This window comes from Mandrillus leucophaeus, unplaced genomic scaffold, assembly GCF_000951045.1.
Source record: "Mandrillus leucophaeus isolate KB7577 unplaced genomic scaffold, Mleu.le_1.0 Scaffold453, whole genome shotgun sequence".
Lineage (NCBI taxonomy): Eukaryota > Metazoa > Chordata > Mammalia > Primates > Cercopithecidae > Mandrillus > Mandrillus leucophaeus.
In genome coordinates, this window is record NW_012104843.1 from 1,861,581 (window position 1) to 1,879,546 (window position 17,966).

The window sequence follows — 17,966 nt, forward strand, 5'->3', positions numbered from 1 at the left end:
GACAACCTGTGCCCAAAGTGGTCAAGAGTACAGCTTGCTTTTATACATTTTAGGGAGACATAATACATCAATCAGTACATGTAAGATTTACAGTGGTTCGATCTGGACAGGTGAGACAGCTCAAAGGGCTGGGGCTTCCAGGTCATAGGTAGATTTAAACATATTCTGATTGGCAGTTGGTTTAAAGAGTTATTATCTATAGAAAGGAATGTCTGGGTTACTGTAAAGAGTTGTGGAGACCTAGGTTTTATCATGTAGATGAAGCCTCCAAGTAGCTGACTTCAGAGAGAAGAGACTAAATGTTTCTTACTAGTGGCGCGATCACAGCTAACTGCAACCTTCGCCTCCCGGGCTCAAGCACTTCTCCTGCCTCAGCCTCCTGAGTAGCTGGGATTACAGGCTCCTACCAACATGCTCAGCTGAGAAAATTGGGAAAAAGCAGCCCACTGCCCAGTTCCCGGCACATCTTCACTATTCCTTGGGCTCCCTCCGTGTCTGTTTCCCTCTGAGTGTGGTAGATTGGGGACTCAGAACCTTCTAGAACAGAAGTTATGGTTTTGTAAGGGGAAGAAATATGGTCAAGTACACATCTATAATTTAGAGTATTAAATTTCCTTGTACCCTTATGATTTATTCTAGAAGGCCAGCACATTGATTACAAAGCTAATGTTGGCTTACATTAGTCCTTCAGGTATGAGGTAAGAAATAAAAAATTACTTTATGCTTTATTTCTGCACAAAATTTCACACTGGAAAGATATTTCATTTGAAAAAAAAATTTTTAAGTTTTACTGTGTACAGGATTTTCAGATCTTTTTTGCTATGAAAATTCTTGTTTTCTAATTTTCGAAATCTTGATTTGAAAGTAATGGGAGACTGGGCTGGTAGCTTACACCTATTACTCCAGCAATTTGGGAGGCCAAGGCAGGTGGATCACATGAGGTCAGGAATTTGAGACCAGCCTAGCCAACATGGTGAAACCCCGTCTCTACTAAAAATACAGTGTTAGCAAGGCATGGTGGCGGGCGCCCTTAATCCCAGCTACTTGGGAGGCTGAGGCAGGACAATCACTTGAACTAGGGAGGCGGAGGTTGCAGTGAGCCAAGATCATATAATTGATGGCACTCCAGCCTAGGTGACAGAGCTAGACTCCGTCTCAAAAAAAGAAGTAATTGGGACTTACTGATGTTTTTGTTTGAGTGTAGCTAGTTCAGAAAAGCTGCTCTCACTGACAGTAGTGGCTGTGCACAGATGTCAGTGCAGACGTGAGGAGCTCCCAGTGGCCGGACCCAGACAGAGGCATTCTCAAGAGCTGGCCCTGCTTGTCTCCACAGACTCAGTGCTGCTAGCCTGACTGTGCCTGCTGGGGTTGTAACTGTGGATCTTTTCTCATCTGAAGTGGTCATTGTAAGCTGCCACATGTGCCCCACGCCTGCCCCCAGCACTCTAGGTGGTGGCTAGTGAGCGAGAAATGAATTCTTTGTGGCTTGGAGGGCATTCATTTTCATAGTCCTAGGATCCCCACCACTTATTGTGTGTGCGTGCGTGGAGTCGGTCATGCATGTGTATAAAGTGTGTGTTCCTTGTGTGGCATTGTTGCTCTTGGGTATAACAAATGGTTTTGTAAATCACCTACAGTGTGAATTCTTAGGGATTGATTGTTTGGAAATTTGTATTTTAAAAACTTTTCCCCCATTTTATTTTAGAAAAACATCATATATTTTGATGTTATATTAGCATTCCTATTGCTGATTTTCTGTCTTAAGGGAAAAAGTTATTCAGGAGAGTATGTTGATCTCGGTTCATAATTCATCTCCATTCATCTAATTTAGTTGTTAAATACAAAGGTATTTTGTGTGTCATAGTTTTAGTCAACCTGAATTTTTCCTACTTTCTTTAATTGTAGTCATCAGGCCAAAGAGAAATAGGGGTTACTCTTGTTCTTTTGTCGCAGAAAAACTGAAGCATAGTCTGTTTGCTTTGCAACGTGGTGGTGCTCACTTTGGGCATTGTTTGGGAACTAACTTTGGCTGCTTTTTCTTAGGGACACAGCAGGTCAGGAGAGATTCAACAGCATTACCTCAGCTTATTACAGAAGTGCCAAGGGGATCATATTAGTTTATGATATCACTAAGAAGGAGACGTTTGATGATTTGCCAAAATGGATGAAGATGATTGATAAGGTAAATGTTACATTTTTCCGTCCAGTGTGAACTCTCTGCTTGTGAGTCTTAATCATTATTAAAAGAAGTGGCAGAAACACATTTATTGAGCATGTTTTTATACAGACTAAACATCATTTAGCCCATTATAGCCTTCAGGATAGGGATGTAGTCCTGTATTGTGGATGAGGCAAAGAAGAATTAAATTTATCCAGAATCAGGATTTTTATTCTGGTAGCATGGACGGTCTCGACTACAGAGGCCAAACACGCTCATTCCACTACATCCAGCGCTTTCGTGGAATAGTTACAGGACATTTCATTTCTGCGGAAAGGTCACGTGGACGCTCATCTCCTGCACATCCACTGAGTGGCAGCCTGGAAGAGATGGCCTTCTCCACGGTGCCTGTGGATGTCCCACGCGCCTCCGTCACCCACTGGACATCTGTCCTTGCAATTACAGATGCCCTTTAGCTCCTCATTTTGAACAAGAGGAGCTCGCGTTCTCCTTTGGCTCATGATTGAATCATACAGATAGCCTGCGTCCCTGTGGTTAATGTAAACCGTGGGTTCTTCTCTAAGAAACGTGTTCCCAAGTACACATTTAGAAGGCAGAGCAGTTGGGAGTGGGATGTGATGATATACCGTTGACCACATTTTGAGTTTTTCCCCCTTGTGCAGTAATTTCATGTTTAGTTCCTTTGCATAACAAGCATATGCAATATAAATTGGATTTTGTCTACACATTGCATTTAAACCTGTCTGCTAGATAACGTTGGAGGATGTTTGTTTGGCAGCTTTACCAAGCATGTCATTGATGATGTATGCCTCTTTAAAATGCGTTAGGATTGGTGGCCGGGTGTGGTGACTCACACCTGTAATCCCAGCACTTTGGGAGGGTAAAGCAAGAGGATCACTTGAACCCAGGAGGTCGAGACCAGCCTGGGCAACATAGTGGGACTCCATCTCTCTTTTTTTTTTTCTTAATTAAAAAAAAAGTGTTATGATCAGGGTTGCAAGGTTGGATCAGACCTGAGGTGGGTTGCCTGCCCCAGCCTGCTCTGTACTGGGCATCAGTCATACTGGGCTCTCCATTGGCATGTCAGTGGATACTGATGTCCCTTCATGTGGAAGTCACAGAGTGCAGTCCTATGGAAATTAGAAGCGAACAGTCCTGATAGTCTAAAACTTTTAGAACTAATAGGATGAATACAAAACCAAAAGAAATGGGCTAAATCCTACCCCATTTGGTACTTGAGTAAGTCTGTGCCCAGGTCTTGAGGTCTAATGCCGTCTCCTTTTGTCATCAACTGCTGCTTTTCACCTTACTTGAGTGACAGCATCATTTCCTGAGTGCTTCCTGAGCGCAGGGCCCACTGCCCCAGCCAAGTGCTGTCACTGTGACCCACAGCTCCCTGATAAGGGGCCGGCACTCCTCACCTGGCTGCATGACTGGGCGATGGCCACACCATTCAGGTGCCTTTTGTTGCAATCGGTTTCAAAGAACTTTCTAGAAATACGCAATTAGTTGCTCAAGAGACTTTAACTTCATTTTTAAAGAGAGAAATCTTATTGTGCCTGTGTGTATTTTTAAACTTAAAAGTGTAGCTTAACTTTTTTTCTTGGTTATAAAATTAATGATACCTTCGTTATAGAAATTTGGAAAATGAAGAAAAGCACAAACGTAAATTAAAAATCTGTAGCTCTGGCATCCTGAAAAAGCAAATTGGCTTCACTCTATTTAGCATTACGTCTTGCTTATTTTGTGAATATTCTGTCACGGAGTCCTTCCTGTGTCATTCCGTGTTCTTCTGCAGCGTGTGTTTTTTTTAAATGCCTGTGTTTTTGAAATAACTTGATTCTTCAGCCATTTTGTTTGACTTTTAGGTTTTATTCAGTTGATAACCATTTTGAGTATAGAGCTTTGCCTGCATTTTGAATCATTTCCTTAGGAAGGGATCTTGGGAATTGTTGGGTCAACAGCCAAGAGCATTGTGGTTCTTAATGCTTGTGCCCCATTTCTTTCTAAGACGTAGTGAGCCCTGCCTCGCACCCTGCCCAGTCCTGCCTGGGACCTGGTAGACCCTCAAAGACAGTGGAAGTGAATGGACAAATGTAAATTAATGAGAAATACCGTATTGGTTTACATTTCTGCTGTCAGTGTATGGCAATGCCCATCTTTGAAATGTGGCTTCTTTTAAAATTCCACAGTATGCTTCAGAAGATGCAGAGCTTCTCTTAGTTGGAAATAAGCTGGACTGTGAAACAGACAGAGAAATCACCAGGCAGCAGGGGGAAAAGGTGAGAGGGAGCGGGAGGCACGGTTGCCACACACTGTGCTTAGCGCTTGAGGTACTGTTTCTTTTAATAAATTACTTACTTTAAAAATTACGAAGAAATGATTGATACAGTGATAACTCAGTCACATCCTCCTCATTTGTTTGTGCTGTTTTGACTTCCTGCTCCTTTAAATTCATTCTGAAATGGAGGGAGAAAAAAACACATCAGTGTATACAGCATTATTACCTAACCTGACATTTTATACAGAGAAACATATTTTAAGCCATAAAGTTGCTTGTATAATTTACTTTAATGTACTTTAAACTTCCTTGGTTTTTGCTAAGGATTGAATCATGGAGAAATGATGCGATTCACATTTTAAATGTCAGATATGTTACCCTTTTAGAAACTTAGGCAAGTCGTTTCACTGGAAGGTTCTGGCATCACCTTAAGGATTTTGATTGTCTTTTCTTTTGCTAGTTGCTTATAATGTAAGAATGTGCTACACTTGTGAACTTTATATTTGAGCGTCAGTGGGCTTTTCTACCCCTTAAATCCCAGCCCTTCCCTTGAAACTGAACCCAGAGGCCTCATGCTCGCACGCTGGTCTGTGTGACACCCACACAGAGGAAATAAGTGTGTGTTTCTTCTCAGTTTGCACAGCAAATAACTGGGATGCGGTTCTGTGAAGCAAGTGCCAAGGATAACTTCAATGTGGACGAGATATTTCTGAAACTTGTCGATGACATTCTGAAAAAGGTAAAAAGAGTCTACATTTTGAAAGTATATCATCTGAAACCTGTTGTTTCCTTTGTTACTTTTTTATTGAGAATATTGTATTTAGAAACCAAGGAGTCTACATTATGAAAGTATATCATCTGGGCCGGGCGCGGTGGCTCAAGCCTGTAATCCCAGCACTTTGGGAGGCCGAGACGGGCGGATCACGAGGTCAGGAGATCGAGACCATCCTGGCTAACACTGTGAAACCCCATCTCTACTAAGAAATACAAAAAACTAGCCGGGTGAGGTGGCGGGTGCCTGTAGTCCGAGCTACTCTGGAGGCTGAGGCAGGAGAATGGCGTAAACCCAGGAGGCGGAGCTTGCAGTGAGCTGAGATCCCGCCACTGCACTCCAGCCTGGGCGACAGAGCGAGACTCTGCCTCAAAAAAAAAAAAAAAAAAGAAAGTATATCATCTGAAACCTGTTGTTTCCTTTGTTACTTTTTTATTGAGAATATTGTATTTAGAAACCAAAGTACAGTAGTCGTGCTCAGGCGCAAGAACCAGGTGTGGTTGTTAACTCGGCCACGGGCACCCGGCCTGCTCTACCGACAGCCGCTTCCCACCCGGGGCTTCTGGTGTGCTTGGAGTTGGTATATGGCGTACTCACTTCGCTGTAAGATATGGCAGGGTAGACTTAAACCAGGTGTAGCAACGTGCTGTGTTTATTTGACATTTGCTTTTTTCCCACCCGTTTTCCTGTGAGAATTCAGTTGGAGACCTAGCCAAGTCTGCAGGTGTCTTAGCGGAAAACAGTCCTGTGGTGCCGCGCTTGCATCCCTTCCAGCTCTGCTCCCTAGTGGGAGCCACTTCCTTACAAAGACCTTTCCGTGATGCTGAGTTGCAAGAAAATTGCTGGACAGCTTCATTGAGCAGCAGCGATTTCTTCAGACATCTTTAGGCTTACATTCAAAAATTGTTAATAAGAACTGAAGTTTATGTTATTAAGTGAAATTTGCTCAGTTCAAACATAATTCAGAAGCTTCTAATAAAATAATTGTTTAGGCTGGGTGTGGTGGCTCACACCTATAATCCCAGCACTTTGGAAGGTGGGAGGATCACTTGAGGCCAGGAGTTCAAGACCAGACTGGGCAACATAGACCCCATCTCTACAAAAAAACTAAAAAATTAGCTGGGTGTAGTGGCATGTACCTGGTTGTAGTGGTCCCAGCTACTCAGGCTGATGCAGGAGGATTGCTAGAACCCAGGAATTTGATAGTGAACTATGATTGTATCTGCACTCCAGCCTGGGTGACAGAATGAGATGCTGTCTCTCAAAAAAAAAAAAAAAAAAGTTTATATAATTGCCAACATAGGTTATGTCTTTCTTTTTAAGTGTACAACTACTCCTTGGAATGCAGACCATTTTTAAAATTTATTAATGGATTTTTATTTTACTTGGTTCTGTGAAAATACATGTTTATGAGGTTGATCTGGTCTCTTCTACCATAGGGTACTAAGTAGGCTGGGCATTGTTGATGTTGATATGAAGTGTCTTGGACGTGGCTTTTTTTTGGCTTAATATTTTAATGTCTAATTGATCTTTAATGATCAGAGGACTTTCAATACTTTTTTTTTTATATATAATTGTATAATTTGGAAAGCATTTACAGTTGACCCTTGAACAACAAGGGGACTCGAGGTGCTGACCCCCTAAATAGTCAGAAATCTGAGTATAACTTGACTTTCTTAAAGTAAGCCAAGAAAATGTTATTAAGAAAATCGTAAGGAAGAGAAAATATATTTACTGTTAAGTGGAAGTGGACCATCATAAAGGTCTTCATGACGCAATGTCATCTTCACACTGAGTAGGAGTGTGGGGGGTGGGGTTGATCTTGCTGCCATATATAGGTGGACCTGTGCAGTTGAAACCCATGTTCAAGGGTCAGCTGTATGTGTACCTTCTAAGGTTAACATGGATTTGTCTTTTCTGTTTATCCTTCAGATGCCTCTGGATATTTTAAGGAATGAGTTGTCCAATAGTATCCTCTCATTACAACCAGAGCCCGAGATACCGCCAGAACTGCCTCCACCGAGACCACACGTCCGATGCTGTTGATTTCCTACTTTGGAGACAAAGTGGAAACGATTCCTGGAAAGGGGAAAAAACGTTCTATTCTGCACTACAATCATTTTGACAATTTCCTTTCGCACTTTGTAATCCAAGTCAGAGCTATACACTAACTTGTAAATATGCATATATGCAATCCTGGGTAAGTTTTGGTTATAAGTTACCTATTTCCCTCCAAATTATTATATTTCATTCATTACCCCAGTGTCTACTGTACATACACTGGGAAACCTAGTACTTCTAATATGAAGAATGGGAGAAATGAAAGGTATAATGTTTCTTGAAATAAATAATATAATTGTCCTTGTTAATTATATTATGAGGACAGAAGATACTCTGATAAGAGAGAACGTGGTGCTTTGCTTACTGTTCTAAAGAAAATTTGTAAAACTAAAGACTTTTTGGAAAAAAGCTATCTTAAGTGCTTTTCCTTTATTTACAAGACATTTCCCCCCGTGGTAGCATCTGAAGTATTGGAGTGTCTCTGCCACGAAGCAAAGCTCCATTCATGGCCGTCATTGAAGGTTATTTATTAATGTTACGTAACAGTAGAATATTACTAGTTAGAGGGTTGGATTTGACTTGGTCCTAAGGCCGCAGAATCTCTCTCATGGCTTCCTAAGGGACGTACCTTTATGCTTTTAAGAACTACAAAGATTCAATAAAGAAAGAAGTGTTTTTGAAACTATAGAAAAAGATTTTAAAACACGCTGCTGTCCTAAACAAATCCTGTTTAAAGGAATTTTAAAGAGATGCATTTTACTATATCAGAGAACATATGTGTATTTGCCTAAACACTCTGTACCTTTGTAATGATGAAACTTCCCCCTTTACAGTGAAGCTTATTCCGATTAAGCTTAGACTGTGTGTGTGTTTTTTTTTGGTCTGATAATGAATTTGTGAACTCTCTCTTTGGTATATCTTTTATTAAACTGCACTGTTTTGTTTAGTCAAGGTAAATAAGTAATTATGTATTTGAATAACTTGGTGTGTCTTGAGTGTTGTGGTATGAAAAGCATTGTGGTCTTTCTACACTAATGAAGTGCAAATAAAATTTTGTATTTATGAATGAAGTTGAGTTGCCATATTTATTTATCCAATTATAAATTGTACATATGACAGGATTCTCCATGAGCTCCACAGCTTAATCCTTTTGAGTGTTCAGACAGGAAAAGCCTGGTCCTCCACTGGGGAAAAGAGTTTGATGGTTTCTCAAAGGGCTGAACATAGAGCTACCATATGATCCAGCAGTTTGACTTCTAGGTTTATATCCTAAAGATCGAAAGCAGAAACTCAAACAGGTACTTGTACACCAGTGCCCACAGCAGGACTGTCCACAAGAGCCAAAAGGTGGAGACAGCCCCAATGTCCAGCAGCAAAATAATGGATAAACAAAATGTGTGTTGTACAAACAATGGGATATTCATCCTTAAAAAGGAAGGAAATCCTATCACATGTGCTGCGTGGATGAACCTTGACATTACGCCGAGTGCAATAAGCAGTCACAGAAGGACCGATACTGCCTGATGCCACTTACATGAGGTGTATGGAGCACCCAGATTCGTAGACACAACGTAGAACGGTGGTTCCCAGGCAGGCAGGAGAGGCGATGAGGCATTGTTTCTGGGTGCAGAGTTTCAGCTGGGGAAGATGGACAGTGGCGATGGCAGCACCGCAGTGTGCAGGGACTTTAGTGCCACTGAACTGTAGCAAACTGTGAGGATTGTCGTGTCCTCTAGAAAAGAGTTTCAGTTCGTGTCTATGCCTTTATCAGCCAGTTGATCGCGACTGCCGGTGATTTCCGACCCTCACCTCCCAGCCTGCCCTTCTGTGCTCAGCTCTGTGGTGCTGGGGCTGGGACTCCCAACTAGATTCACCAAACCCTCTTCCTCTTCCTGCTAAAATCTGCTGGTGGAGGAGCTAGAAGTTGGGAGGGCGGAGGAAGGGGCTGGCTTGCCATTTTTCCGTTCTCATCAGCCTCCCTGGAGCAACATCAGACCACCAGCTCTAGTCTCCAGCTTCCTGCGGGACCCCCGGCTCCAACCTCACTGTGCCCTGTCAGAGGTACCAGTGGCATCGGGGCTTGTCAGTGTCTTGCCAGCCAGGTCATCCTAGCCCTTGCTGGACTGTACCCTCAGCAGTCCCTCTGCCCCCTGGGATCCTGCTCCTCCAAGTCTGCATTCCCCTCTCAGAAGCTTGGATCCAGCCTTGCCAGCGTCCTTCCTCTGAGCTCCTGAGTTGTGGCAGTGCCCTCCTCTTTTTGCCCCCAGGGCCCTAGGGATGGTGGCTGCTTCCTTCACTTCTTCATTGGTTTAGAATTTGAACAACCGTGTAGTCCCCTGTATTAAATCCTTCTGTTTAGATATCCCTCATTGGTGTCTGTCTTCCGGACAGAGAGGACCTGGAACCAGGAGTGATCTCAGGAAACAGATCCTCAAACATGGAGTTCAACAAAAAAGAGGTGGTGCTTGGCATGGGCGTTTGTAGCTCATTCAGCAATCTGTGGTCTATTTTATGTTTACAACTCAATCTTGGTATCTGCGTTTTCAGTCTGTCAACTGTAGTATTAACAAAAGTGCTATTCTTGTTTAGTAGGATAGTTTGCGGATTAAAGTTGGACTTTGCAAGAAGGCAGTGTGGTTGGTAGCCCTTGAGTTTTTTTTTTTTTTTTTTTTTTTTTTTTTTGAGTTTCGCTCTTGTTGCCCAGGCTGGAGTGCAATGGCGCGATCTCGGCTCACTGCAACCTCCACCTCCCAGGTTCAAACAATTCTCCTGCCTCAGCCTCCCAAGTAGCTGGGATTACAAGTGCACACCACCACACCCAACTAATTTTGTATTTTTAGTAGAGATAGGGTTTCACCATGTTGACCAGGCTGGTCTCGAACTCCTGACCTCAGGTGATCCACCCGCCTTGGCCTCCCAAAGTATTGGGATTACAGGCGTAAGCCACTGGCCCAGACTGATTAAATTTTTATTCTTAGGTTTTCCAGTAAGTATACTTTTGGGTTTTTCTTCCAATGAATATGATTTATGAGAGTGGGACTAGTGCTAAATTTTCTAGACTGTTAATCCCCACATTGTCTTAGGGGCTGGTTATTCAGTATCTGGGCAGTGGTTCTCCTGCTGTCAGTGGCCTGTCTCACCTTTGGACAGCCCAGCAGTCCATTGTCTGATCAACTGAAACGCAGTTTGATCCCTCTAGATTTTTGTTTTGTTTTTTGAGACAGAGTCTCACTGTCATCCAGGCTGGTGCAGTGGCGCAATCTTGGCTGACTGAAACTTCCTCCTCCCAGGGTCAAGCAATGCTCCACCTTCAGCCACTCAAGTACCTGGGATTATAGGTGCCTCCCACCACGCCTGGTAATTTTTGTATTTTTAGTGGAGACGGGTTTCACCATGTTGGCCAGGCTGGTCTTGAACTCCTGACCTCAAGTGATCTGTCTTGGCCTCCCAAAGTACTGGGATTACAGACGTGAGTACTGTGCCCGGCCATTCCTCTAGATATTTTAAGGGAACTGTCATATTTTTTTTGTTTTTTTAATTTTGGGAGAGGGTCTCAATCTGTCACCCAGGTTGAAGTGCACTTGTGCAATCATGGCTCACTGTAGTCTCGACCTTCCCAGGCTCTGGTGAGCTTCCCATCTCGGCCTCCTGAGAGCTGGGACTACAGGTGCACTCACGACACCATGCCCACCTAACTTTTCTATTTTTTGTAGAGATGGGGGTCTCACTATGTTTCCCAGGCTGGTCTCAAGCTCAGGCTCAAGCGATCTGCCTGCCTCTGCCTCCCAAAGTGCTGGGATTACAGGTGTGAGCCACCATGCCCAGCTAGGAACTGTCTTTTTGAAGAACAGTTGCAAGTAATATTTTAAACGTTTATAGCTCATTGTACTAGGTTAGTGTCTTATTTGGTTCTCACAGAGACTCTGAAGTAAGTAGAGCCAGATATAAAAGGAATTTTCAGTCATCTATGCAGATAGAAACATAATCCAAGAAAGAACAAATAAAAACCACCCAAGACCACAAGATCTGCAGATGTTGTTACGGCCACAAAGTTGTATTTCTAGTCTGTGAACTGGATGCTAAACATCCTGGAGTTGAGTGGCTTCATGAATTACAGTGGATTTCTTGTCAAGCAGTGGGGAAACAACAGGTTCATTCTCTTTCTATCTCCTCGGGCTTCAAAATGGAGTCACTAGTGGGCAGCTGGTTTAATGTAACTAATTGCTTAAATTCTTTAAAATGAAATGTGAAGGGTGAATATTCGTTGATGACAACAGAACAGATTTGCCTCGCGTGTCACCAGCTCTCAAACAAGCTTCCTCAAATTAGGGCTTTTTCCGTGAGTGACTTCCATTACCAGGGAGAGGGAAAGTCCTTGTGTATAGATGACGTGTTGCCTAGAATTTGTAACTCAGCTTACAAGCTGCGTAAGAGTGGTAAGAGTGGGTCAGAATGTGACAGGAGGAACCCGTTATTTTTGCTGTGACACTGTAGTCACAGTTGAAATTTGCTGCGTGGTTGCTTTGTGCAAGGCCTAGATCAATACAACCACCCTTGAGTTTCAGGTGCAAGGGACGGTGGATCCAGAACTGGAACGCGCAGCAGGGCGGCCTCTGCGAATCCACAGAAGACGCACCAAGTCCTGGGGAAGCTCAGAGGAGACAGAGGTCAGGGTCCGACTGTCAGTGTACAATGGCCCAGCCTCCACCTGTACACTGATGACTTCCAAGACTGTAGTGCACACTACTCCTGAACTCCAAATACACCCATCAGACGACCTACTGGCATCTCCGCCTTGGTTGTATAGACACCTCTAAATCAACTGACAGTAAAACTAATATTACCTTCTACTTAAAAACCAGCCCCCTCCAACTTGTCCTCTTATATTTCATACCTCAGTGAAAGTAACCACTGTTTACCTAGCTTCCCAAATCTGAAACTTGGGAGTGGTCTTAGACCTCTTCTATTCCCTACATCCCACTGGTCTTCAAGCCCCATTGAATTAAATCCTCTTCTCCAACCTTCTGCATTAATTGAAATCCCTAGTTTCTCATTTGCATGCGTGCAGCAGTCACTGGTCTGTGCATATATTGTGATTATTCTCCCTGTCTACAAAAATACTCCCAAGCTTACTGTGACAAGTCATCAAACAGATTCAGAAATTCCATTTGTCATCCTTTGTCATCCAAACAGATTCAGAAATTCCTTTTTCTCTGGACTTTCCCCAAATGGAGAGATTTTTTTTCCCCAACTGTGCCCAAGATTTAGAGAGAGTTCCTCTGATTGCTTGTAGACGGTATGATTTTGCCTATTTAACTGAGTCTCAGGAAGATTAGGCAACTGCCCAAATCTCTATAGCTAGCAAGGGGTAGAGCTGGGTGAGCGCCCCAGGTCTTTAGACTCCTTGCTGTCTTCTCACAGTCTGAAAAGATTTACTAATGTTTTGGCTTAAGTATATAGTAGCATGTTCCTTATTTATTTCTAATAACCAAGCAGGCTTTTGGCTTCCCACCAACTAGAAGACGGCCCAAATGGCTTATGTTCTTAGTGTCATTTTAATTTGCTAGAAGTCACTATAAGCACAAATCATTATAAGATGAGCACTGGCTTTAAATATCTACAGAAAACAATTCGCAGGATGGTTTTTCTGTTTGTTTTTTTGTTTTGTTTTGTTTTTAAGACAGGGTCTCGCTCTGTTGCTCAGGCTGGAGTCAGTGGCATGATCACAGCTCACTGCAATCTCGACCTCCCTGGTCTCTGGTGATTCTCCCACCTCAGCCTCTCAAGTAGCTACAAGCATGTGCCAACATGTCCAGTTTTTTTTTTTTTTTTTTTTTTGGTAGAAATGGGGTTTCACCATGTTGCCTAGGCTGGTCTTGAACTGGGCTCAAGTGATCTGCCCACCTCGCCTCCCAAGTGCTGGGATTGTAGGCGTGAGCTGCCACACCTGGCCAAGATGGTGAATTTAATCCAACTGTATTAACAATTACATTAACTATAAACAGTTTAAACTTACAAATTGAAAGAAGAAAGTTGTCATATTGTTTTGTTGATTTTGTTTTGTTTTGTTTTTGTTTTTTTGAGATGGAGTCTTGCTCTGTCACCCAGGCTGTAGTATGGTGGCATGATCTCAGCTCACTGCAACCTCTGCCTCCTGGGTTCAAGCCATTCTCCTAAATCCCAGTAGCTGGGATTACAGGCACGTTACCACCATGCCAAGCTAATTTTTGTATTTTTAGTAGAGTCGGGGATTCACCATGTTGGCCAGGCTGGTCTCGAACTCCTGACCTCATGATCCACCTGCCTCAGCCTCCCAAAATGCTGGGATTACAGGCGTGAGCCACCACACCCGGCTGTATTTTTTTTAAAGACCTAACTATATGCTGTCTACAACAAACCCACTTTAAATATAAGGATGAGTTAAAAGGATGGAAAAAGAAGTATCGTGAAAACACTAATCAAAAGAAAGCTGAAGTGGTTCTATTGCTATCAGACAAAGTAGACTTCAGAACAAGAAATATTTCCAGGAAAAAGCGAAGCGTTATATAATAATAAAGGAGTCAATTCACTAATACGGCAGTAATCTTAAATGTGCATGCACCTAACAACAGAGCTTCAAAAGACATGAAGCAAAAATTGATAAAACTACAAGTAGTTGACAGATTCAGAATTACAGTTGGAGATTTCAATGCTCCTTTCTCAGTCAGCAGAACAAGTCAATATAAAATCTGTGAGAGTATAGAAGACCTATTTGACTTACGTGGCCTAATTATACTCAACTTAATTGAACACTATCAAAAGGCAGAATATATTCATCCTTTTCAAATACACACGAAACATTCACCAAAATAAATTATTTTCTGGGCCATAAATTTTTAACAAACTTTAAAGAAAAATCATATAAAGCATGTATTATGCCACAGCTGAATTAAACTGGGATAATAACAAAAATATTTAGAAAATCTCCAAATATGTAGCAGACAAACAATGCACTTTCAAATAACCCATGTGGGAAAAAATGAAGACAAAAGGGAAATTTTAAAGTATTTCTAATGGAACGAAAACCCAAATTCAATATATCAAAATTTGTATAATGACCAGCCTAGCCAACACAGTGAAACCCCGTCTCTACTAAAAATACAAAAATTAGCTGGGCATGGTGGCAGGCACCTGTAATTCCAGCTACTTGGGAGGCCAACGCAGGAGAATCGCCTGAACCCAGGAGGTGGAGGTTTCAGTGAGCCGAGATTGTGCCATTGCACTCCAGCTGAGCGACAAGAGTGAAACTGTCTCAAAAAAAAAAAAAAAAATTGTATGATGTATCTGAAGTAGAAGAAAAGAAATAATAAAGATGAAGCATAACTCAATGAAATTAAGAACATGATAAACAGAGAAAAACCAAAACTATCCAAAGAACTCAACAGCAACAAAAACCCCAATTAACAAATGTTTAAGGACTTGATAGACATTTCTCTGAAGAAAATATGCAAATAGCCAATAGTGCATGGAAAGATGCTCAACGTCACTCATCATTAGGAAAATGCAGAATGAAACCACAAGATTCCACTTCACACCCATTCGGATGGCTATTATATGTGAAAAAGTAACAAGTGTTGGTGAAGATGTAGAGAATTTGGAACTCTATGTATTGCTAAATGAGATATAAAATAGGTAGCCACTGTGGAAATTGTATGGTGATTCCTCAAAAAATCAAGTATAGAATTACCATATGACCCAGCAATGCCACTTCTGGGTATATACCCAAAAGAACTGAAAACTGGTACTCAAACAGATGTTTATACATTCATGTTCATAGCAGCATTATTCAAAAGAGCCAAAAGGTAGAAACAACCAAAGTGTCGATTGGTGGATGAATGGGTAAACAAAATCTGGCATGTACATACATGTACAATAATTAATGGAACATTAATTATTCAGACTTAAAAAGAAACTTTTCTTTTTTTTTCTTTTAAATTTTATGTATTGGGTGGCTCGCAAGATGGCCGAATAGGAACAGCTCCAGTCTGCAGCTATGAGCGAGATCAATGCAGAAGGCAGGTGATGTCTGCATTTCTATCTGAGGAACCCAGCTCATCTCACTGGGACTGGTTTGACAGTGGGTGCAGCCCACGGAGGGCAAGCAGAAGCAGGGTGGGGTGCCGCCTCACTCCGGAAGCATAAGGGGTCAGGGAACTCCCTCCCCTAGCCAAGGGAAGCCATGAGGGACTCTGCTGTGAGGAATGGTGCGTTCCGGACCAGATACTACGCTTTTCCCACGGTCTTTGCAACCCACAGACCAGGAGATTCCCTTGGGTGCCTACACCACCAGGGCCCTGGGTTTCAAGCACAAAAGTGGGCAGCTGTTTGGGCAGACACTGAACTAGCTGCAGTTTTCTTTCATACTCCAGTGGAGCCTGGAACGCCACCAAGACACAACTGTTCACTCCAAAGGAAAAGGGGCTGAAGCCAGGAAGCCAAGTGGTCTAGTTCAGCAGATCCCACCCCCACGGAGCCCAGCAAGCTAAGATCCACTGGCTTGAAATTCTTGCTGCCAGCACAGCAGTCTGAAGTCAACCTGGGACACTAGAGCTTGGTGGGGGGAGGGCTGTCCGCCATTACTGAGGCTTGATTAGGTGGTTTTCCCCTCACAGTGTAAACAAAGCCGCTGGGAAGTTTGGACTGGACGGAGCCCACCCTAGCGCTGCAAAGCCACTGTAGCCAGACTGCCTCTCTAGATTCCTCCTCACTGGGCAGGGCATCTCTGAAAGAAACGCAGCAGCCCCAGTCAGGGGCTTATAGACAAAACTCTCATCTCCCTGGGACAGAGCACCTGGGGGAAGGAGTGGCTGTGGGCGCAACTTCAGCAGACTTTCTGCCTGCCAGCTCTGAAGAGAGCAGTGGACCTCCCAGCACAGCGTTCGAGCTTTGCTAAAGGACTACCACCTCAAGTGGGTCGTCCCTGACCCCCATGACTCCTGACTGGGAGACACCTCCCAGCAGGGGTCGACAGACACCTTGTATTAGAGAGCTCCAGCTAGCATCTGGCAGGTGCCCCTCTGGGAGGAAGCTTCCAGAAGAAGGAACAGGCAACAATCTTTGCTGTTCTGCAGCCTCTGCTGGTGATACCCAGGCAAACAGGGTCTGGAGTTGACCTCCAGCAATCTCCAGCAGACCTGCAGCAGAGGGGCCTGACTGTTAGAAGGAAAACGAACAAACAGAAAGGAATAGCAACAACAGCAACAGAAACACATCCACAAAAAAACCCCATCCAAAGGTCACCTACTTCAAAGCCAAAGATAGATAAATCCACCAAGATGAGGAAAAACCAGCGCAAAAAGGCTGAAAATTCCAAACACAAGAACACCTCTTCTCCAAAGGATCACAGCTCCTCACCAGCAAGGGAACAAAGCTGGACGGAGAATGAGTTTGATGAATTGACAGAAGTAGGATTCAGAAGGTGGGTAATAACAAACTCCTCCAAGCTAAAGGAGCATGTTCTAACCCAATGCAAGGAAGCTAAGAACCTTGAAAAAAGGTTAGAGGAATTGCTAACTAGAATAACCAGTTTAGAGAAGAACATAAGTAACCTAATGGAGCTGAAAAACACAGCACGAAAACTTCGTGAAACATACACAAGTATCAACAGCCGAATCAATCAAGCAGAAGAAAGGATATCAGAGATTGAAGATCAACTTAATGAAATAAAGCATGAAGACAAGATTAGAGAAAAAAGAATGAAAAAGAACAAAGCCCCCCAAAAATATGGGACTATGTGAAAAGGCCAACTTAGTTTGATTTGTGTTATCTGAAAGTGACAGGGAGAATGGAACCAAGTTGGAAAACGCTCTTCAGGATATTATCTAGGAGAACTTCCCCAATCAAGCAAGAGAGGCCAACATTCAAATTAAAGAAATACAGAGAACACCACAAAGATACTCCTCAAGAAGGGCAACCCCAAGACACATAATCATCAGATTCATCAAGGTTGAAATGAAGGAAAAAATGTAAAGGGCAGCCAGAAAGAACTACCCACAAAGGGAAGCCCATCAGACTAACAGTGGACGTCTACAGAAACCCTACAAGCCAGAAGAAAGTGGGGGCCAATATTCAACATTCTTAAAGAATTTTAACCCAGAATCTCATATTCAGCCAAACTAAGCTTCATAAGTGAAGGAGAAATAAAATCCTTTACAGACAAGCAAATACTGAAAGATTTTGTCACCATCAGGCCTGCCTCACAAGAGCTCCTGAAGGAAGCACTAAATATGGAAAGGAAAAACTGGTACCAGCCACTGCAAAAACATTCCAAATTGTAAAGACCATCAACACTATGAAGAAACTGCATAAATTAATGGGAAAATAACCAGCTAGCTGGTCATAATGACAGGATCAAATTCACACATAACAATATTAACCTTAAATGTAAACGGGCTAAATGCCCCAATTAAAAGACACAGACTGGGCTGGGCACAGTGGCTCATGCCTGTAATCCCAGCACTTTGGGAGGCCGAGGTGGGTGAATCACCCGAGGTCAGGAATTTGAGACCAACCTGGGCAACACGGCGAAACCCTGTCTCTACTAAAAATACCAAAAATTAGCTGGGTGTGGTTGCAGCCGCCTGTAATCCCAGCTACTCAGGAGACTGAGGCAGGAGAATCACTTGAACCCAGGA

General features: G+C 43.0%; 1 protein-coding gene and 1 long non-coding RNA gene across 2 annotated transcripts; one reads left to right on the forward strand and one right to left on the reverse strand.

Moving 5' to 3' along the window:
* Positions 1 to 1,421: 1,421 nt before the first annotated feature.
* Positions 1,422 to 8,363, forward strand: RAB12 (RAB12, member RAS oncogene family). Its single transcript, XM_011994362.1, has 4 exons — positions 1,422 to 2,182; positions 4,372 to 4,461; positions 5,095 to 5,199; positions 7,165 to 8,363. The coding sequence occupies exons 1-4, from the start codon at positions 2,165 to 2,167 to the stop codon at positions 7,276 to 7,278; spliced, it is 327 nt and encodes a 108-aa protein (XP_011849752.1). The 5' UTR covers positions 1,422 to 2,164; the 3' UTR covers positions 7,279 to 8,363.
* Positions 4,501 to 5,190, reverse strand: LOC105549717. Its single transcript, XR_001007595.1, has 2 exons — positions 5,030 to 5,190; positions 4,501 to 4,638 (listed from the first exon to the last, which is right to left on the reverse strand). It is a non-coding gene; the product is annotated as an uncharacterized LOC105549717 (long non-coding RNA).
* Positions 8,364 to 17,966: the final 9,603 nt, after the last annotated feature.

Excerpts from the sequence above, each read along its gene's own strand:
- RAB12 (XM_011994362.1), top strand. Across the intron at positions 4,462-5,094 it reads CCAGGCAGCAGGGGGAAAAG|TTTGCACAGCAAATAACTGG; the intron begins GTGAGAGGGAGC and ends GTTTCTTCTCAG. Across the intron at positions 5,200-7,164 it reads TCGATGACATTCTGAAAAAG|ATGCCTCTGGATATTTTAAG; the intron begins GTAAAAAGAGTC and ends TTTATCCTTCAG.